Source organism: Mixophyes fleayi, chromosome 6, assembly GCF_038048845.1.
Source record: "Mixophyes fleayi isolate aMixFle1 chromosome 6, aMixFle1.hap1, whole genome shotgun sequence".
Taxonomy (NCBI): Eukaryota; Metazoa; Chordata; class Amphibia; order Anura; family Limnodynastidae; genus Mixophyes; species Mixophyes fleayi.
The window spans coordinates 11,029,322-11,052,539 of record NC_134407.1 but is presented as its reverse complement, the minus strand read 5'-3'; the positions used below and the strand labels follow the sequence as shown (position 1 = coordinate 11,052,539).

The 23,218-nt window shown below is 41.0% G+C and overlaps 1 long non-coding RNA gene and 1 gene segment (V, D, J or C); both read left to right on the top strand.

Annotated features, from left to right (window-relative positions):
• Nucleotides 1–9,447: 9,447 nt before the first annotated feature.
• Nucleotides 9,448–10,330, top strand: LOC142160174 (uncharacterized). Its single transcript, XR_012693087.1, has 2 exons — nucleotides 9,448–9,603; nucleotides 9,835–10,330. It is a non-coding gene; the product is annotated as an uncharacterized LOC142160174 (long non-coding RNA).
• A 4,343-nt stretch (nucleotides 10,331–14,673) lies between these two features.
• Nucleotides 14,674–21,044, top strand: LOC142160172 (T cell receptor beta variable 6-1-like). The segment is given in 2 exon segments: nucleotides 14,674–14,746; nucleotides 20,453–21,044. Coding segments are annotated over 2 exon segments (360 nt in total).
• The last annotated feature ends 2,174 nt before the right edge of the window (nucleotides 21,045–23,218 follow it).

Here is a 23,218-nt window from a genome sequence, read left to right as displayed (position 1 = left end):
GTGGGGGGTGGGGGGGGGGTGCGTGAAGAGGCACTGCAGGGGGTAGGAGTGTAAAATGTGTGAACAGATTTAGAGTTCTGAGGGGGCAGGCCCTAGCTCAACTCTAAATTGCAATGTAAAATTAAAGCTGCCCAACATTTATGTGCTACATGCAAAAGCAGCCGGTATTGTCCCTGCATGCAAAATAAATAAATAATTCAACCTCAGTTAATATAGTGTCATGAATATAGTGTCATGAAACACCAGCCGAATTGTACATGTCTAAAAGGGCGCCCTCTATTGGTAGATGACTACTGTACCTAAAATCCCCATTAGCATAGAGTAGTACTGGCAGATCAATGATCTAACATAATGATTTTATCTCTTATTTTTTCCGTAATATGAAATATTGTAGCCAGTATCCCGACAATATCTATAAATATTTTTTTTTCATCCCTATATTTCAGTTGTTTTCATAAGTGTTACATAAGTGTTACTGCCAGTCTCCTTCTCTATCAAAAATAGGCTCACCAGATTGCAATAGAACAAACTCATCAACATTTACATCTGGGAACATTTCAGGTGAGAATCTTGCGTTTCGTAAAATTTTGCAGCAATTTCACTTATCTTTGCTGACCGGTGTTATATAGTACAGGAAGACTGACAGCATTATTTTCATTGACAATTTTTCATTTTCTTTGACAATTTTTTCTGCAACTGAGTACTTAAAAATCAGGAAAAGTTTGGTAACTATTTTATTGTTTGAAATGGTGAAAACCAAATCCTTATGAAATAGTTTCTTTAAAATATGATCTATATGTGAATATTTATTTATATCTTGTAAGCCACTGTTTCAAACCATAAAGAGTCATAGCAACCACAAGAAGATTCTGCAGAAAGGGGACACAGAGGGTACGGAGTGGTAATAATGAGTGTCAAAATATCAGCATGTATTGTAACTTGCTGCAGCTGTGTGCTGATTATTTCTAGTATGTTTGCACATACATGCCCACTTTTAAGATTTCTCCCCCGGGAGATCCGCCCCCACTATAGAAAAGCCGAAATTCACGGCATTTAATGGAAGAGGCGGAGTTAATTATGCAATTAAGCCCCGCCCACTTCTTTCACTGCCGTGAATTTCGCCAAATTTCGAGAGTTTTGCCTACTCTTCCGGGAGTCCGTGAGGACTCTCCGAAATTCGGGAGCCTCCCAGGAATTCTGGGAGAGTAGGCAGGTATGTGTTTGCACATTATTTTACCCATATAAACATCAGTAAAATCTCAGACGTTTTACATACAAATGCAGCAAACATTAAATGAAGAAGTTTGGGACAACTTTGCTCATCATGGGCCTGATTCATTAAGGCGCAAAGCAGAATAAAGGAGTAAATTTGCTCCTGGACTAACCATGTTAAAATACAAGGGGTGCAAATAAGTTTATTATTTTGCACGTAAGGAAAATATTGGCTGTTATTTCAAATATCACACAACTACAGCTTTATTTTTACTCTGAAATTTAAAGTTAATCTAGGACATGTTTTATCCCAACTATAAATCTGTCTCCACATTTTCAATTTAACCCCCCCCCCCCCCCCACCTCCAATGCAACATGATTTTGCCAAGGTGCAAATTTATTCTTTTTTTTTGCTTTGTTTGCCTTAATAAATCAGGTCCCATGATTTTATCTGATTTAGCGGTTCATGTGTTATCTTTTCACCTCTCTGTCCATACTGTTACATCCCAAAATCATTACTTATTTTCCTGTAGTACCAGTAATGGCCACTTGGGGGACTATTGCCATACAATGAGAATGATTCATAAGTATCCATTCCATGCAGCTCAGACCCCTTTCACCAAGGCCCGATTAAGGGTTCCGGCTGCCCTAGGCTATTTCAGCCGTAGGATCTGTCCCTGGCAATATCCTGAGTTCATATACCCAGGATATTGCCGAGCTGGCAATCTGAGAGGCGTATCTGTTACCTCACTAAATATTCATTGTGATAATATTTTAAGATGACCTTCGACAAATTTAGAAAACGCTTTATTCTCCAATATATGCACTCATCACACAGAGCAGTTATCAGTGCTTTGGAAGTGGGGCATGAGTACAGATAAAACATACTATTTAAACCTAATTTAACAAATAAATTAAGGATCATCATCATCGACATTTATTTATATAGCGCCAACATATTCCGTAGCGATTTACAATTGGCGACAAACACAGTAATAAACAGACTGGATAAAGGAGGCAAAGAGGTGAGAGGACCCTGCTCGCAAGCTTACAATGTATGGGACAATGGGAGTTGGTTACATGAAATTAAGTCTACATATTGCATTTCAGTCAAGCCAGACTGCAAAGGTATAAACAAAAAAAACCAAAAAACAAAAAGGATTAATATGCTATATGATCTAGTCACAAAGCAATGTATGTCAGAGGGTTGTTGTCCTGTGTGAATTGTGTAATGGGTTCACACAGGACAATAGGGTAACCTAGTGAGGTTAAGAGGGTGGTTGAGGAATATTATAAGCTTGCCTGAAGAGTTGGATTTTCAGAGAACGCTTGTAGGTTTATAGACCAGAGGAAAGTCTTGTTTTGTGTGAAAGAGAGTATTCCATAGAGTGTGTGCAGCCCGAAAAACATCCTGTAACAAGGAATGGGAGGATGTGATGAGAGTGAAAGAGGGATGCAGATCTTGTGCAGAACGGAGGAGTTGAGTTGGGAGATATTTTGAGACAAGTGAGGAGATGTATGTTGGTACAGCTTTGTTGATGGCCTTATATGCTAGTAAAAGTATTTTATATTGGATTCGGTAAAAAACAGGCAACCAAAGTAGAGACTGACAGAGTGGCTCAGCAGAGGAAGAACGATTTGCAAGGAAAATCAGTCTAGCCGCTGCGTGCAAAATAGATTGTAGGGGTTTGAGTCTGTTTTGAAGAAGACCAATAAGGAGGGAATTACAATAGTCAGTGCGGGAGATAAGTGCATGAATTAAGATTTTTGCAGTGTCTTGTGTGAGATATGTACGTATTCTGGAGGATGCTAAACAATTTATAATTTATATATTTACTTACTGTTTTCTAGTTTCTATATTACCAGACTGTGACAGCTGTTATTATTTACAATCTACGATCAGATAATATCCATACCAATTGTAACCCCCTGTCACTCTATGTGGTATTAAAGTGCATGAGTTAGGCAGTGCACCTCCTTCTTTAACCCTAACTAGCTCCTAGCAGTGGGTGTAAATGATCAGATGGTCCCCACTCACACAGGTTTTTAGGAATCTCTTTAAGGTGTTGGGACACAGGTGAGGTAACGTATATTGCCGTTTATACAGATGTCTCAATCATTTGGGTGCCAGATGATCCCTATAAAAATATTCTCTTTATTTAAACCTCTCTCCACTCCAGCATGATTCTTGAGTTGTAAATAATACTAAAATAAATATGTATGGGGGTAGTTATATTGTGTAAAATTGTGTAACGGGTGGTAACAGGGTAATGTAGTGAGGTTAAGAGGGTGGTTGAGGAATATTATAAGCTTGTCTAAAGAGATGGGTTTTCAGAAAATGTTTGAAAGTTTGTAGACCAGAGGAGAGTCTTGTAGGCAATAATACATGCTCACTGTGCTCTCTCTGCTACTACCTCGCTCCTCTGGGGATTCTCACACGCACTGGAATTTGTGAGTGACACCCTCTCTCCCTCCCTCCTGTGGACTCTCAGCCTCTCTGGTGTCATCTCTGTCCCCCTGGGCCACATTAAATATTGCTATACTGCTTCTTGCAGCGACCGACCCTCTCCATATTGTTGCTCAGACTAATTTAATCAGGATAAAATAAGGCAGCCTATAATAACATGAACAAAAATATAAAGAGTATTCTACCAAACTACCATGCCACTACACAGTTCACATAAAAAATAAATGTTTTCTCATTTTATACTCAATCAACCCAATCAAACCAGCATTACTGTGTGACTGGATCATATAAGCACTTTTTCCCTATTGCATTCTGGCCGGACCAACATGTGGCACTTAACCTCTTGTATCAAACTTCTATATTTCTAGGGGTATATTTACGAAACTGCAGGTATCAAAAAGTGAAGATGTTGCCTGTAACAACCAATCAGATTCTAGCAGTCATCTTACACTAAATAAATGAAAGCTAGAATCTGCTATAGGCAACATCTCTAATTTTCAAACCCGCAGTTTAGTAAATATACCCCCTGGTCTCTTTCATAGGGTCCACTTCCAATGAATAGATCCATGAGCCCTTTACTGTGCAAGCTCAAAAGAACAGTGCGGTGGTCTCAATAGGTGACTCTCACCCAATGGAGCCAGGCCATGCTATGTTCTGCCCCTGGTTATCAGGGTGATAGGCACCAATAGAAATACAGACAGCAGACATACACACATAGGTGAGGTGACTGTTACTAGTTAGTAAATGTATGGGAGAGTTTGTAGAAACAACTACAAATACATTTACATGGTGATATGGGATTTACATTCAGATTGTCTCTGCAGCTGTTGTGGAATTACCCAGCATGCCTTTCCCTACCTCTGACTTACATTACACAGGAGGGGGGTGTTTGTGTTCCTTCCGGCATCTGAACCTAGAGGTTATATTATGACAGTAAAAGGTACAATAAGGAAAGAAGAAGGAGGAGACAGTAAGAGACATAAAGCAAAGCTGTGTATTGTTTTATCTCAGATACAGAAGCAACGGGTCAGAATAACAGCATGATACAGTCTGATCTATGAGACAGAGCCTGATACTATCTCCCCTCACTAACAATGTATATCCTCCTCACTGTCCTCTCACTCTGCCTCCCACCCTGTCTGTCACAGTCCATCGTACAGTCCCCTCCTGCCCTGGTCATCCGCCCAGGGGATCCCGTGACCCTAACATGCAACACAAAAGCCTCTGGGACCCCCACTATGTATTGGTATAAAAAGGCAGCATCTGGAGAGCCCCTCTCATTTGTAGCGATTTCTTCAGTGAAAGGCTCGGTAGAAGAGCTCACGCTCAGTCACTTCACAGCGAACAGAAGCAGTGAGGCAGATTTCAGCCTGAGCACTGAGAAGGGTAAAGCAGAAGATGCTGGGACCTATTTCTGTGCATGGAGCCCCACAGAAGTACAAGTGGAGGGGGGAGCATTACAAAAACCTGTGAGCACTGAGCCTCAACACCTGCTCTCAGTCTCTGGATCTTCTCCTCCATCAGCTGGTCGTTTTCTTACAGATATTATTCCTCTACTGTTCTAACATGCAGCCAGGAGACACACTGCTTTACATTGAAAGCAAATCCCATAATAGAATTTGTTAATATTCTTTTCACTCCTTCTCAAGCTAAATTCTCTCTTATATCCTGCCCCTCCCCATTTGCCCCATCTGCCCGCTAGCTCCCTTGGCAGCCATGCAAAATTATTACCCCCGCTCTCTGCCTGTTCTGCAGAATTCACCTGGTCCCAAACCTAGAAGTTTTGTCTTCCCATATCTGCCCCAACTTTCTTCCATGCTAAGGATTTATGCATAAGAATTTGGAGTTGTGAGAGGGGCACAGTCTAGCCCAAATAAACAAAAAATACAGTGTAAAATTAGAGTTGGCAGCAGGCAGGACCAGCAGTATTTGCCCTACATGCACAAAATGTTTGCGATCGCACCACTTGCACTGTAACATGGTTTACTAGACTTTAGATTCTGTGCCTGGGCAAATTTGACACCTATGTCTAAAACAGTCTCTTTACACATAAACCGATATCCTGTTTATTGTGTAACTTGCAGGTAACCACAGCTCAATGTGGTGTAACTGCTGCTGAGAACACACACCAGCTCATCAAACAAACATCAGACACAGCTTTATATACACAGAAAACACAGGTTGTTACTCGACCGGAGGAATCAGAAATAAAGACCTGGTACACAATACATGTACAGTATATATTAATATATTGATAAAATATAAAAATAGGTTAAAAAACTTATTATCTTAAGCTTTTCTTCAGGAAAAAAGTGCCATTCATAAAAGTCTCCCGTCTGATACTGTCATCATCATCATCATCATCAACATTTATTTATATAGCGCCACTAATTCCACAGCGCTGTACAGAGAACTCACTCATATCTGTCCCTGCCCCATTGGAGCTTAGAGTCTAAATTCCCTAATATACACATGCAGTGACAGACTGAGAGAGACTAGGGCCAATTCTGATAGCAGCCAATTAACCTACCAGTATGTTTTTGGAGAGTGGGAGGAAATCGGAGCACCAGGAGGAAACCCACGCAAACACGTGGAGAACATACAAACTTCACACAGATAAGGCCATACTGTCATGCTTTAATGCTCAGGAGCATAATAACTTGATCTGGTAATTTAATGACTTCAAATTTTATCATTTAAATGATGCATGAGTAAGCAATAATTTGCAGGTAGAAATAACTTACATTACTCAGCCAAAAGATTTCAAGACGACTTTCCCCCATTAATGAGCAATGGGATAAAAATTCCTATAACTCTGTCTATCTATGAAGTTCACCGTAAGCATTTGCTCCCTGTGTAATGAGATTGCAGTTTCTTTTTCTGTGTTGTATTGTATCAATATACAGTAAATAGTCTTAGACAGACTCATTTCTTACTCAGTCATTATTACAAATTGTCACCTGTTAATACTAAGATCCATATTATCCCAACCCCCAGCCTCTGCAATCATCGTCCCTCCGCATGCATCTAAAGCATTGGGCAGTCAAGGACATTTACTTAAAAATATGTAGCAGTAGCTGTAACCCATGATATTCTGGAGATAATTGCATTTTGCCCAATGCATCAATAATTCTTCAAACACATAATGCACAAGTAGTATAGACACTCCAGATGTCCCATCACTATCATGATTAATACAAGAACTATAGAATAAAACATAAATTAAGCTAAAATGTGCAGCCTTGTTTACACATGATGCCTCTGGTATATTTCCACAGAATGTATTTTTTAAATTTTTAAAATATTTAAAAAAGAACCTTAAAGGACAACCTCTTGCATTCAAAAAGGAAGTAATCTTAGACATATTTAAAATGCTGCACAATATCAGACTTCCTGATAGCGCTGATGTGGTTTGACCCCCTCCCATAAAATATTGCTGGAATTCTCAAACTTCCGTCTTCCTTAAGAATTCAAAACATTTTCTTGAAATCTTAAAACCTGATACTAATTTTGTTATTTATTTTCACACCATAATGTTAACAAAATTGTTATTGTATTGTGATGAAAAACAATGCTAGCGAATGAATTAGTAGATTGTACTTTAAGGTTGTGTATCTATTAAGAGTGTCAAATATCACATCCATATTTTAATATTAAAATAAGCATTTTAACAAAGGAAATACAATAGTGTTCATTTTGAATGTAAATACTTCAATGAACAATTCACAAAAACATTGTTTACAACATTCTGATTCTGTATAGTTAAATGTGCCTGATGGCCAGTAAAGGGTTAATACAGCTGCTCCTATAGGTGGGTCATGTGACTTCCTGTCTCCAATATTGATGGTGTCTCAGCCTATGAAGCAGCATTGTCACCATGTCCCCTATACGGAGGTTTCTTGTCTGTCTTCTTCTCCCAGCCTGTAAGTATTAGGAGAGGGAGTGAACTCTTTAGCATGTGCTCCTCTAACAGTACATGTGTGTTATATAGTTAGAATAAAGTCTTCCTTCAATGATGACTCAACCCTAAACTGAGAATTCAGATTGCAGTGGATTATCATCAGTTAAATCCAATTCCAGAAGATTACTTACCTGGGCTGTGGAGCTCCACATGATCCATCAAGTCCCCCGATGTCTGGTGCGCTCCCTACACTGCTCTGCGCGGTCGATGGATCACACTCTGCCTGTATGGTAAAAGGCTCGGTCACCAGAAGCAAGAAGAACGCAGCAGACATTGGGGACCAGCTGAATCGTGTGGAACACTGGACATCGGGACAGAAATCTCTGGGATGGGCTTTAATTTATTATATTCCATCCAAAACTTGAATTTTCAGTTTTGGACAAAAAATTAGCTTTAATTTATGTATAGAGGGAATCAAGTATGTCAGAGTCACTAATTGTTTATTTTCAGTAATCTCCAATAAGTAAACTGCAACTATCGATAAGAAATGTGTACTGACCGTTGTATCTGCAGGTCTGGCTCAGGAAGTCACCATCACCCAAAGCCCCTCACTCCTTATCAACACAACAGGCTCCGAGGCTTATATAGACTGTGACCAGGTGACAGCAGATCATGGATACATGTATTGGTACCACCAAATAGGTGACCAGGGACTAAAGCTTATTGCCTACCTAATCAGGGGACAGGAGGCCATCTATGAGGGAAGTTACAAAGATGTCTATGAGGTTGGCAGAACAAGAGGAGACAAGCACAGCTACCTGAGAGTCAAGTCTCTGACAGCCCAGAATCGGGGGGTCTATTTCTGTGCTTCCAGTGCTGCACAGTGACACAAAACAGCCGGGAGGCTTTGAAATAACCTCATCAACCAGTGATAACATCAGCAGTCACTCTAAAACTAAGACACTGAGTAACATCAACCAGTCACACCAAGCACAAATGAAATGAAACAATAAATTACAAACAGACAACATAAAAATAAACAAATGTTGGAAGCTAAAAATGGAAACTCCCAACACTTTATTTAAATTTTATTTTGTCATGGGTTGCTTCCGGGCCTTTTGTCTAAGATCAGGTGTAGATGTCTATGTACACAGTGGGGTTTCCCATGTAGTCAATGGGCCATCACCTGCAACTCTGGCCTTGAGGCCAGTTGCTTGAAGCCCAAGGTGGTATGTGCCCCTGGGTTCAGCCTCAGCGGGAATGCACTGGCGATGGAGTAATCATGTGTACATTGTAAGGCATTTTGCTCTGAAGTACTTTTGATTTTAAGCATCTACACATTTTCTTTGCCGTAGGCTTTTGGCCAGGTGCAAGAACTGTTTTTATATTTCTGGCTGAAAGGCTGGGGGCTACAAGGCACTTAAATATTTATTTATTTTACACACTTTTCACATTTTGGGGGCAATTATGGGCCACCATCCTTCCCTTTATGTTGGAGGCTCCTCCTTATAGGGAGCTGAAAACTCCAGTCCCAGGCTAAGCTTCAGAAAAATGGGGCCCACCCAAGCCAATACAGAGACACAAGTCCTGCTACTTCCCAGTGTGCCCTGTGTATTATAGACCTACTCTGGGGGCAGGGTATATATTTTTTTAAAATACATTTTTAACTGGGCGTTGTCAATCATGTAAAGTGTAAAAACAATAAGGAGACTCACAATTCTGATTGGCTCACTCTGATAAAAGTCCTAAAGCAGACACTTAATCAGATTAGATTTTAGGTTGTGCAACCGGAAGAGATTTCCGATAGCTGGTGGGGTGTTATGTTAGCGAACCTGTAATTTAATGACAGAGAGGAAGTACATATTAAATGAAATTTGTCCTAAAAAGGGTTAACACAGCTTCCCTTACAGGGGTGACAATTGACTTCCTGTCTCCGACTGTGTTTGGTGAGACAGACCCAGGAACAGTAGAGTCACCATGTGCTATATGCTGAAGTTACTCCTTTGTCTTATTATCCCCAATTGTAAGTATTAGGGGAGAGAGAAAGGGATTTAGTGTATAACTAACACTACAATGTGCGTATTTCAGAGTTAGATTATGTTCTCCTAATTTATTTACTGATGAACCCTCAGGAAGTGATACGTGAGACTGTGTCTGCTCAGAATCTTTACATTCTGCAAGTGTTTATTGTATGTAATGTCTGAGTAATATAACTTCTGATTAGATATGTGTAATAGTCGTTGTCTCTCTGCAGGTCTGGCTCAGACCGTCACCATCACTCAAAGTCCCCCATTCATTGTAAACACAACTGGCTCCACGGCTGTACTGGACTGTGAACAGGTGACAACAAACCATAATATGATGTATTGGTACTATCAAGGCAAGGGTCAGGGGCTGAAGCTTATGGCCTATATGATAAGAGGAGATCAGCAGCCCACCTATGAAGACGGCTACAAAACTGGCTACGAAATTGGCAGAACAAGAGGAGACAAACACAGCGACCTAAAGATCAAGTCTCTGACAGCCCAGCATCAGGGGGTCTATTTCTGTGCTTCCAGTGATGCACAGTGACACAGAGAGCCTGGAGGCTTTGAAATAACCTCATCAAACACTTACATTGCATATAAACAGTCACACAGAGGGAACATATAACAATTACACTGATGAAACCATAAAGCAACACTAGCCATAAATATCAACAAAAGTAACACCAACCAAACACTGCAAATAAACATAGCCAATGAGCTTCATCGTTCTGTTTCATGTCTCTTTCTGAAGTCTGCCAATTATTATGTAACTTTTTTTATTTGCTTTGTCTAAAGTCTGTAACAGAATTGTATACTACAAATTTAGTAACACTTATGCAGTGCCAGAGAAGTTCTAAAGAGCTGTAGAATGTTATAGATATATAAATACATACATACATTTGGTCTTTCACAGATACAAATATCACAGAGTCCTGACCTACATCCAACAGTTGAGACAGAGCAGGTTACATGTACTGCACGCTGTGGTCATATAAAGACAATTCTATAAGGTAACGATGTTCATGGGGCAAAATAGAAAACTAAATATTTACCTATTCAAAACTATGCACAACAGGAGTGTACACAATGTACAATGACCAGTTCTAGGGCCATTCTGCTGCATACGCAGGGACTGACCTGCCAACGTACACTCCTGACATTATGAAACAGTCTATAAAACACAACGTTGCACATTGATGGTAATTAAACCTACCAGCGAGATGGAATCCAATCATTTTGATTTTTTTCTGCAAGAAAATTAGCATTAAATTAATTACTCTGTGTTCATATTTATTCTCCTTATAATCTGTTGCCTGCGACTCACTGTAGATAAATTCTTGGGTGGATATATCAAAAACAACATCACACACTGTACCGGCCTTTTGTTCCCCTAGGGGGCGCTGCCTTTATCTATGCCCTGACATTGTACTGGATACATAATCCAAAGTATGAAGTTGAAGCAACCATAGTCATGAAAATCCAGTCTATCCACTTAGCGCCTTGCAGCTCAGTTATGTTTTTGGTTCTTAGGCTGCATTCTCAAGAGTGTATCTCAGAACATTGAAACTACAACATTGGGACAAAATATCCCCTAACAGAACCCCACCCAGATCTGCCCAACGAGACCCAAACCCATTTTGTGATAAACCCCTTTCCACTTGGGGTCTGCAATTTGGGACAATCCCATCAAAATCAGAACTGTTGGTAGATATGTGAATATTAGGCTGACTCACAAAATGGTTTCTTGCATAATAACATCCAATATGGGATAGTGAGTGAACATCTTATATGGGCTTGTAAGAGACATCAGACAAAATCACACAATGCACCAGCAATTTACGTGCTACCTTTTAATCTCTCATTACCATAATGTTATATCCCAAAATCCTAATTTATTTTCAGGTAGTACCAGTTCTGGCCACTTGGGGGACTCTTACCACACATCGAGAAAGTGATTCAGAATATTCTGTTCCCTGCAGCTGTTCTGACTAATGTTTCATTGTACTACTGTAGTTGCTGTTCAACAGTTATAGAAAAATGCTTTGTGCTCCAATACATGTACTACCGACCCTTGCCCCATAAGGGGCCTTATGGCTCCGGGGATGGGGAGGAATGGGGCCCTTTCCCTTTAGGGAGGGTCCAAAGTCCCAAGCCGCCAGCACTGGTTTTTCTGCACAGCACTAAGTGATTAGAAGCCCCACACCACAGGCTTCATTAAAAAAAGAAATATAGATAAATATACTATTTACTACTTAATTTTAACAAATCATAAAATATGCTGTCCAAATTTCAATTTAAATAATAATTTACTGTATTCTAGTTTCTATATTACCAGAAGGTGACATTAATTCTACAGTCAGATAGAATCCCTTCCAAGGGATTACAGTAATGTGCCCCTTCTTCTTCTATGTAACGCATGCGCGAGACTAGAATTGTTGCTCTATATATTGGGGATAAAATGTACGGTGGCTGGTGGGGTTCACACAGGATGAACGAATGGAGACCACCATGTGAAAGGATTGCAGGTGAGGCAGTGTCTGATTGCGTGAGCCATGTTTCTGTTATCACTAGAGATGTTCACTGACCCCTGGTTTTGGTTTTGGATCTGGATTAACTTCGTGTTTTGGTTTTGGTTTTGGCAAAACCGCCCTGGTGTGTTTTAGTTTTGGTTTTGGCTTTGGATCTGTATTTTATAGAAAAATTTAAAAAATATGCTAAAATCACATAATTTTGCTGTTTTTTTGTTCCTACATTATTATTAACCTCAATAACACTAATTTCAAGTCATTTGCAGTCAATTTTGACCACCTCACAGATCACAATATTATTTTCATACACTTTCGGGCAAATACTGCAGCGATCTGGCTGGATGGTAAGCGACAGAGCAATAACACAAACACACGGCAGTTCCTACCACATCTAGGACACATTAGCACACAGCAGTGGCAGAAAAGAAAAATGGTGCAAGATGGAATTGTCCTTGGGACCGCCCTCCCTCCCACCCACCGTTATTTTGGATCTTAAAAAGGAATCCAAAAATTGCGAGATCCGGTGACGTAATGATGACGTTTTGCCTCGTTTTCGATTCCGAGGGCGCGCGAAAGTACCGGCTCGGCTCGGTACTCGGATCCCCTAAGTTCTGGTGTGTTCGGTTTTCGAGGAACTGAGCCTGAGCATCTCTAATCCACAGGGTGAAGGTCTGCCACATGTGAGGAAGGGGATCAGTCATTAGGAGTCTGGCAGCCCAGTCCATTCCTCACATACCTGCATACCTCCCCAACATTTGTCTCTCCGGCAGCAGAACAGTTACAACGGGGGCATGGTAACAAGGAAGTGTTAGGCTGCCCCAAATTCCCTTTCCCTCCAATTACCATTTGCAGAACCCGTTCACCTCTACCCTGCCATGCAGACCAGTGATGAACGACACATATCTCCCAAATTTCCAACTCGCGAGACAAAGCTGTCCCACTCCATACAATTCTATGTCAATGATAATAGTGATATATTGGCATATCAGCTAGCCTCAAAGGAGTAGATCAAGGCCCCTTGTCCTGATATGAAACCCTAGCAACGTAAAATAAAAGCGCTTTATGGTCTCGGGTCCCCGGAAAGATGATGGAAAACCATCTTAAAGAGACTCTGGTTTCCACATGAAGCTCTCATAGCCCCTGCTGGTGCTTAAACTCAGAGAGGCTGAGCTCTGCCCCCAAATGTTGCAGTGACGCTGGTGTCTGTATCATCGCATACAGTCTATACCAACTTACTTCCATGCTAAGGATTTCTGTATAAAGATACCTGATTTGGAGTTGTGAGAGGGGCACATCCTAGCCCAAACTAAAAACAATACAGTGTAAAAATAGAGTTGGCCAGTAAGTGGATGCAGCATTTAAGAGCAGCAGTATTTGCCCCACATGTATCCATATGCACCTCTTGCATTGCAACTTGGATTGCTGTTCCTAATACCTAACTCTAAACCAGTCTCTTGGTGCATAAGCTGACATCCTGTTTATTGTGTAACTTGCAGGTAACCACAGCTCAAAGTAGAGTAACTGCTGCTGAGATCACACACCAGCCGTTCATCAAACAAACATAAGACACAGCATTTTATGCACAGCAAATACAGGTTGTTGCTGGTACAATCAGAAATGAAGGGGTTTGACCTGGTGCAACAATATATGTATATATAGAAAGAAAGAAAAGAAGGCAGGGAGCCTCTTAGTGTTTTATTATAGGGAACAAGAAGACCTATAAATATGGTGGTATATATTATGCGTACCAGATATCTTTTTGATTGATGAGCGTATCAGATTTTGGTCCTCACACATTTACTCAGAACGTCATCAAGGATCCCAAAACATGTACCAGGAGTAACAGAATATACCAGCAATAGTGTATTACCTTTGTTACACCTGCACCTTGCACCCAGTTATAGCGCTTAAACGTATCGAACATATAAAATGTTACACTAGTGGATCTGTGTCAACAACAGTGTGTAGAGGTCCAAAACTACAGATCACAGTAGGAACCAAGAACCAATCATAGTGCGATACTATAAATATATAATGGTGGGTGCTCCCTTTTACTCGATACCCTAGAGGTAATATGTGTACCAGATTCCAAATAAAGAACCTTTATCTGCCACAGGTCCAGATGACCGCCCTCTGGGGAATGAATCCGGTCCACCAGTAATCTTAACGCAAGTGTGGATATGTGCAAATCTACATAGACGTAGGTGCTTTCGGGTTTTCTGCGAGTGTGCGAAGAAGGAAATCACGCAATACACTGCGCAAACAGCCATGTGCTCAAACTCTTGACTTAGCAGGACAGACACCCAAAATTGGTACTGCCCCAACAGAATTCCACTCCAATATATGAAAAAACGGTGCCTCAACCACAATAAATATGTTAAGTATAAAACATTTTATCGTGACACTGTGTAAATAATATTACATTCTATAATAATAATAATACTGAATTATTAAATGTGCCTTAAGGCCAGTAAAGGGTTAATACAGCTGCTCCTATAGGTGGGTCATGTGACTTCCTGTCTCCAATATTGATGGTGTCTCAGCCTATGAAGCAGCATTGTCACCATGTCCTCTATACGGAGGTTTCTTGTCTGTCTTCTTCTCCCAGCCTGTAAGTATTAGGAGAGGGAGTGAACACTTTAGCATGTGCTCCTCTAACAGTACATTTGTGTTATATGGTTATAATAAAGTCTTCCTTCAATGAGAGATTAACCCAAAACTTAAAACTCATCTTTTGGTGGAATAACATCAGCTAAACCCAATTCCAGAAGATTACTGTCCTGGGCTCTGAAGTTCCACATGATTCGGTGAGTCGCCCGATGTCTGCTGTGATTGCTCTTCTTCCTCTCGATTCCAGCGTCGATAGATAATGCTCAACCTGTAAGATAGAACAGTGGGTCAGCAGGAGCCAGGAGAGCACAGCAGACATTGGGGTGCAGCTAGATCACGTGGAACGCTGGTCACCATGATCAGATTTAAATTATTATATATATATATATTTATATGTAATGTAACTACTGATAAGAAATGTGTAATGACCGTTGTATCTCCAGGTCTGGCTCAGGAAGTCACCATCACTCAAAGCCCCTCACTCATTATAAACACAACGGGCTCTGAGGCTTATATAGACTGTGACCAGGTGACAACAGATCATGGATACATGTATTGGTACCACCAAAGAGGTGACCAGGGACTAAAGCTTATTGCCTACCTAATCAGGGGACAGGAGCCCAACTACGAGGGAAGTTACAAAGATGTCTATGAGGTTGGTAGAACAAGAGGAGACAAGCACAGCTACCTGAGAGTCAAGTCTCTGACAGCCCAGGATCGAGGGGTCTATTTCTGTGCTTCCAGTGCTGCACAGTGACACAAAACAGCCTGGAGGCTTTGAAATAACCTCATCAACCCAGAGCCGGATTTAGACCTCATAGGGCCCTAGGCAGGATACTGTTTTTGGGGCCCCTCCCTGCAACAATCCATAGCACTATATTTTTGCAGCCTACCATATACCCCTATAGTTACGTAGAAGTGAAAGCATGTGCCGCCGCATGCCTACCATATACCCCTATAGTTAAGTAGATATGAAAGCATGTGCCGCCGCGCAGCGCCGGCACGCCGCCAAAGGAGGTGAGGGCGTGGCTTGCATCTTTGGGGGCGTACCTAACATGTGTAAAGAGCAAGGCCACCCTGCTGCAGAAAAAGGCACCCCTAAATAATTACCAAGCAGTCCCGTTTTTTTAAGTAGTTGGGTCAAAACAACATAATAAATATTGAAGTCAGGGCAGAAATACTTACTTAAGTTGTTTGCAAAAATAATACGCATAAATCCAAGTATGTGCTCTTGTCACTTTTGTCCCTCTATCATCACACTGTGCCCCTTCATTGTCACTTTTGCCCCTTCACAATATCACATGTGCCCTTTCACCATCACCTCTGTGCCCATCACCATCACCACCTCTGTGCCAATCACCATCACCACCACTGTGCCAATCACCATCACCACCTCTGTGGCCATTACCACCTCTGTGCCCTTCACCATCACCACTTCTGTGCCAATCACCATCACCACCTCTGTGCCTCTTCACCATCACCACCTCTGTGCCCTTCACCATCAAAACCTCTGTGCCAATCACCATCACCAATTCTGTGCCCCTTCACCATCACCACCTCTGTGCCCTTCACCATCACCACCTCTGTGCCCATCACCACTTCTGTGCCAATCACCATCACCACTTCTGTGCCAATCACTATCTCTGTGCCCTTCACCATCACCACCTCTGTGCCCTCCACCATCACCACTTCTGTGCCAATCACCATCTCTGTGCCCTTCACCACCTCTGTGCCCATCACCACTTCTGTGCCCCTTCACCATCACCACTTCTGTGCCCTTTCACCATCACCACTTCTGTGCCCCTTCACCACCTCTGTGCCCATCACCATCACCACTTCTGTGCCCCCTCACCATCACCACTTCTGTCCCTTGTTTTACTTACCTTTCTATTGCGCGCTGCTCCTCCTCCGTCAGTCCAGATGAAAAAAAAAAAAAAAGAGAAAGTCACGTGATCGCTCGTCGGGTCCCGGCAGCCTCTCCTCCTCTCTCTATCACTGAGAGGAGAAGAGGCTGCCAGGACCCGATTCGCGGCACCCGACCCCCCCTCCTCCGATTCGCTGCACCCCCCCTCCCCCGACTCGCGGCACCCCCCCCCCCCCCACGAGTCGGGGGGGGGGGGGGGGGTGCCGCGAGTCGGGGAGGGGCCGAATTTATTTTTTTTTTCATTTTTTTTAAAATTACTCCTGTCCCCCCCAGCTGTGCCCCCCCAGAGCCGCTAGGCCCTAGGCAGGTGCCTAGGTTGCCTAGCGGTAAATCCGGCCTGCATCAACCAGTGATAACATCAGCAGTCACTCTACACTAAGACACTGAGTAACATCAACCAGTCACACTGAGCACAAATGAAATGAAACAATAAATAGCAAACAAGCAAATGTTTGAAACTAAAATCTGGGATATCCCCCCTATAACATGAAGTGTTTTTCAGTCTATAATTAATATTACACTGAGGTTGACAAAATAGTAAAGGATTCAGTTCCAATTAATCCTGATAATTTTATTGCACCGGGAATCTGAAATAAAATAAGCATTAAAGGCTTTTGATAAATCACAGTTTTCACCGGTGAATCAGTGATTTGCTCTCATTTTCCAGCCCGAATCCCTGAAAAATTCAAGTCTTCTTGCAGTATAGATGGGACCCCCTTATTCACCCAATTCCTTCTATTGACTGGTGCAAATGGCGTCATTTTGCCCCATGTATTTTGGTGGACAACTAAGTGTCCTGGCACAAATTGAGTGACATCACTTAGACCCAACAGTATTATTTCTGCTCTTAAAGGGATAATTTAAGGATGCGCCGGGTCCACAATGTCTTTTAGTAAGGTTTTTAAATTATAGAGGTGGTGCCTCCTTAAATTATCCCTTTAAGAGCAGAAAAAATACTGTTGGGTTTAAGCGACGCCATTTACAGCTGTCGCCCTGTTATCTCATCCGAATTCTTGCAAATCACTTTAATAAACATTCAGCCTTACAAGTGTGTAGGAAAAAAGGCGGTTGGGTAATTGTTGTCGGGGTAAGTGGTATCGGCTTAGTGGTAGTCGGTGTAATGACTACTACAGTTTTATATAATCTACTTTTCTCTAAATATCTCCTTGTATTGAATCAATGTAATTTTACTCCTATAATGGTACATAGCACATTCATTCTGAGTTAGGAGCAAAGCAGAGAAGGGTTCACATTTGCTCCTTGACAAACCATGTTGCAATGCAATAGGTGGAAATGCATTATTAATTTATTTTTGCATGAAGGGAAAATACTGTCTGCTCTTGCATGTAGCGCACAAATATTGTACATTTCTATACTGCAATTCAGAGTTGAGCTAGGACATGCCCCTTCAAAACTCTAAATCTGTACGCACATTATAATTATGCCCCCCTGCAGTTCAGCATGATTTTGCCAAGGATAAAATTTGCTACATTTATCTTACTTTGATCTTAATTCTAAACGATTGTATTTGTGAATCTTGCAAAGTGGAGGGGCAGGGGAAATGTAGGGCTCTTTGGTTACAATCTCATCTCCATTCTAGTGCTTTAACAAATATCCTGGTTGGCAACCAATTGAATTACTTGTGTATCTCTACACCTAGATAGGCAATGGTGCTAATGAAAAGCACAGTAAACAATTGTGTTTTGCACCCATCAGTGTGTTGTAATGAGGGTGTAAGATAAATTAGGCAAGGTTGCAGTACTGTGTGGGCAGCACGGTGGCTAATTGGTTAGCACTTCTGCCTCACAGATCTGGGGTCATGAGTTAAATTCCCGACCATGGTCTTATCTGTGATGCAGGGACTGATGTGAATGAGTTCTCTGTTCAGCGCTGCGGAATTAGTGGCGCTATATAAATAAATGATGATGATGATGTACACAGCTCTGTATCACATGCAGTGTGCATATATGAGTATAGTAGTCTGGACTACTAATAGTCATGCTAACAGAACCTTAGGCTATTGTATCTGCCGTGTGATCACAGATAACCAGATTCCAAAGAGGAGAATCTGGTACAGAAATAACATGCTCTGCAATGTCACCTTGTGTCCACACGGGGGCATCACTGACTACTATGTAGAAAACTTGAGTAGCAGGTCCTAGTACAGGGTATTTCCTGTCAGTCTGCAGAACATTGCTCAAAAAAACTCACATATAAGAAAAACAAGTTTCATTGCACCAATAACTATATTCGCATCGGAAGGATCGGTAATAATTGGTTGTAAGACATTTTTTATTACCTGCACAAATCAAGGGTGTTCTTCCAACAAAAGATTACGTTTATCTGCCCAAATGAGCATCCAACTGCACAGACACAAATCCTGTTAGTTTGGGTACACACTACAGTGTTTTCAGCAGATTATCAGCCCATTAACATGATAAACAACCGTTCGGCCAAATATATGTGTACGCTCCATCGATGAGCGATCCAAAGCCCATCGTATCATTTCATTTGATTTTTAAACCAGACTAAAAGTCTCTTTCAACGATGAAACAATTTTATGCCAATCCTGCAGTGTGTAAGCACTCAGGACCAGCAATGTCCAGAGATCTCTATGTAGTGTGAAGAGTCACAATCTTTTCACCTGATGGTTATGACAGATGAAGAGCACAGATCTGACAGTAAAGCGTGTATAGTGTGTACACATGAATCGGCAGCTGGTCGGGACTTTCAGTCGTTGGTAAAATATGGTTAACGATATCGCATCTGTAGAAATTTTCTGTAGTGTGTACCCAGTCTTACTTCCCAGTGTGACCTGTGTATTATAGACCTAGGGCCTGATTCATTAAGGATTTTAATTTAAGAAACTTCTTATTTAAGTCTCCTGGACAAAACCATGTTACAATGCAAAAGGGGTGCAAATTAGTTTTCTGTTTTGCACATAAGTTAAATACTGACTATTTTTTAATGTAGCACACAAATATCAACTTTACATTTCAGTGTACAAATAAGCTATCAAGTATTTGTGTGCTACATGAAAAAACAGCCAGTATTTAACTTGTGTGCAAAACAGAAAACTAATTTTCACCCCTTGCATTGTAACATGGTTTTGTCCAGGAGACTTAAATAAGAAGTTTCTTAAGTTAAGATCCTTAATGAATCAGGCCCCTAATCTAGGGAAGAGCATTTTTGTTTAAAACACATTATTGACTGGACATTCTCAATTATATAACATATGTTAAAACAATAAGGAACACACAAATCCTAATTGACTTCTACCTGGATCACACCGATAAAAGCCCCAATGCCCATATTTAATCAGATGGGAAATTTTAGGTTGTACAACCAAGAGGGATTTTTAATAGATGGTTTGGTTATTCTACCAAATCTGTAATTTATGACGTTTGTTCTAAAAGGGGTTAACACTGCTTCCCTCCCAGGTGTGACCATTGACTTCCTGTCTCCGATAGTGGTTGGTGTCACAGATCGTGGAGCAGCACAGTCACCATGTCCTGTATACTGAAGTTACTCCTCTGTCTTATTATCCCAGATTGTAAGTATTAGGGGAGAGAGAAAGGACTTAGCATAATACACGGTGTGCATGATGGAGTTAGATTGGATTCCTCTTTAACTGGTTTACTGATGAAACATCCAGAATATTATAAGAGAGGCCCTTTCTGCTAAGGACCCTGTCTTGATCATTCAGCAGGTGGTAATTATATGTAGTGTCTGAGTAATATAACTTCTCATTGGATATGTGTAATAGTCGTTGTTTCTCTGCAGGTCTGGCTCAGACCGTCACCATCACTCAAAGTCCCCCATTCATTGTACAGAAAATTGGATCGGAGGTTGTACTGGACTGTGAACAGGTGACAACAAACCATGACTGGATGTATTGGTACTATCAAGGCAAGGGTCAGGGGCTGAAGCTTATCGCTTATATGCTGAAAGAGCAAAAGCCCGACTATGAAGACGGCTACAAAACTGGCTACGAGATGGGTAGAACAAGAGGAGACAAACACAGCAGCCTAAAGATCAAGACTCCGGCAGCCAAAGATCAGGGGGTCTATTTCTGTGCTTCCAGTGATGCACAGTGACACAGGGAGCCCGGAGGCTTTGAAATAACCTCATCAAAAGCTCACAATGAACATAAACATCAATGAGTCACACAGAGGGAACATATAACCACTTACACAGAGGCAACAACAAATCAACACTAAGCATAAATATCAACACAAGTAACACCAACCAAACACTGCAACTAAAAATGGCCAGTGAGCCTCATAGTGCTGTTTTGTGTCTCTTTCCAAAGTTAGCAAATTATTATGTGACTAATGTTTATTTGATTTGTTAATAAAGTTTCTTGCTGTGTAAAGTCTGCAACAGAATTGTGTATAAAATATAACACTAATTCAGATCCGGGACAGTTCTGAAGTTTCATTGTATTGTTACAAATATATAAAACACATATACACTGTTAAATAAACATGGTCTTTTACAGATTCTGTAGAAACATCACCATGGCCTGACCTAAATCCAACCCATGAGGCAGATGTAGTATAAAACACAAAATAACAGCGCTGGTAACACAATTGCCTAAAAATAAAAACCAATATTTATTAAAACATATCAAAAATAACACAAGTAGCAATACATCATCTGAAAATATGTTCGCTAGCTACGAGCAGATATCCCAAAGAGAATCCTGATGCAAATATATGCAGAACAGCAGAAGTGCTGTATAGGACAAAATATAACTTGTATCAAAATTAGAACCGCGGGTCAGTACATATGAATCAATATTGAACAATGTATCAACAGTGAATAATATAAATACAAATGGGATATATCCAACATGGAGCCCGGATGTAGATGAAATCTATGATCCAACTTAAATGAACTCAATTCCAGCTTACGAGCCCTCAGAGGTAATTATCGATGATAAACATCTTATTAGTCCAATGCAACCTCTGTGAAATGGTAGAAAAAAAACATATTAGCAGATGAGGTCAAATGCAGAATCTTAAAACAATGGTCTCGTAGTATATAAGGGCTGATGAAATATATGAAGCTATCGGAAGAGGACTCATAGTAATCACATCTGCATCCACTTACATCGAAACTAGTTCTTGAATGCCAGAGACTCACAGAGCCAATTGCAGAGAAGGACTACGGTCAATAATGAAATAAGCATTCCAATCGCTGTGTAAGTCCGCACAGAAAGGTTTACAGTGCACTCAATCTGCAATATCATGTGTTGAATTACCCACAGTACTGTGTAAATAGTAGGGCTTTTCCAAAAGAATAGTCCAGAACAAAATGTACGTTTCAATAACAGAGGTACAGATTTCTGTGGGCAGAGACGGAGATGAAGAAGTCGTAATCGTAGTAATTAGATGACACCTTGGCTGACGCGTTTCACCGTGATCCACAATTTCCTCAGAGGCACTGTGTAAACAATACGAGTAAGATGTACTATACACTGTGGTCATTTACTATGGTATTCGTGGGTAACAGAGAAAGGGGCTTAATGTACAATCACTAATTCCTGGGTCTTTATAAATGGTGGATTCAGGAAAGGATTCACCATATTGCTGCCAAACGTACCCCCCTTACACCCCTTACATAAAGCAACAAACTATAAAGCACAACTTTAATGATTATAAAATCTACCAATAATTCAGATTTTAGCCGCAAGAAAATTAGAATTTTTCATAATAGCCACAATGGGCCTGATTCATTAAGGAAAGTAAGGCACAAAATTGAGTATGTTTTTTTTGGACAAACCATGTTACAAGGGGTGCAAATTAGTATATTATTTTGCACATAAGGAAAATGCTGGCTGTTTTTTCATCTAGGACACAAATACTTGATGGCTTTTTTTTTACACTAAAATTTAAAGTTGATCTAGGACATGTCCTACCCCAACTATAAATCTGTCCCAACATTTTAAATTTACCTCCCCCTCCAATACAACATGGTTTTGCCCAGGTGCAAATTTACTCTTTTTTTTTGCTTTACTTTACTTAATGAATCAGGCCCAGTATGTTCATTTTGGTGCCCCCAAAACCTGCTGCATGTGACAGCTGCCTCAATTTGTCTCATTATAGTCCCTGGGTGGGCTTCTCTGAGATATTCTCACAATCACATACTGCACCCATCTAATTTACCCCTACGGGATGCTGCCTTTATCTGTGTCCTTTATTTCAATTGTAGTCATCGCCTACACAGTGTAAGCAGCCATGTTATGGGCTTTATCAGTATTTATGAGAAGGCAATCTATCCATTTACTGCATGCCTCAGTGATGTCGTTGGTTCTAAGTGAATTAATTGGCTGCCTTGCTCTTAGATATATCTCAGCATATACAAAATTAGGGTAAATGAGCCCCACTCCCATCCACCCAAGGTGCAATCCCCTTCTGCACAACTAGACTCTTATCCTGATAGCAGCCCACCCAAACTAACTTCCACCCAATTTGGAGTCTGCAAATTGGGGCAGTCCCACCAAAATCAGGACTCTTGGTTGATATGTGAACATTGGTTCAGCTA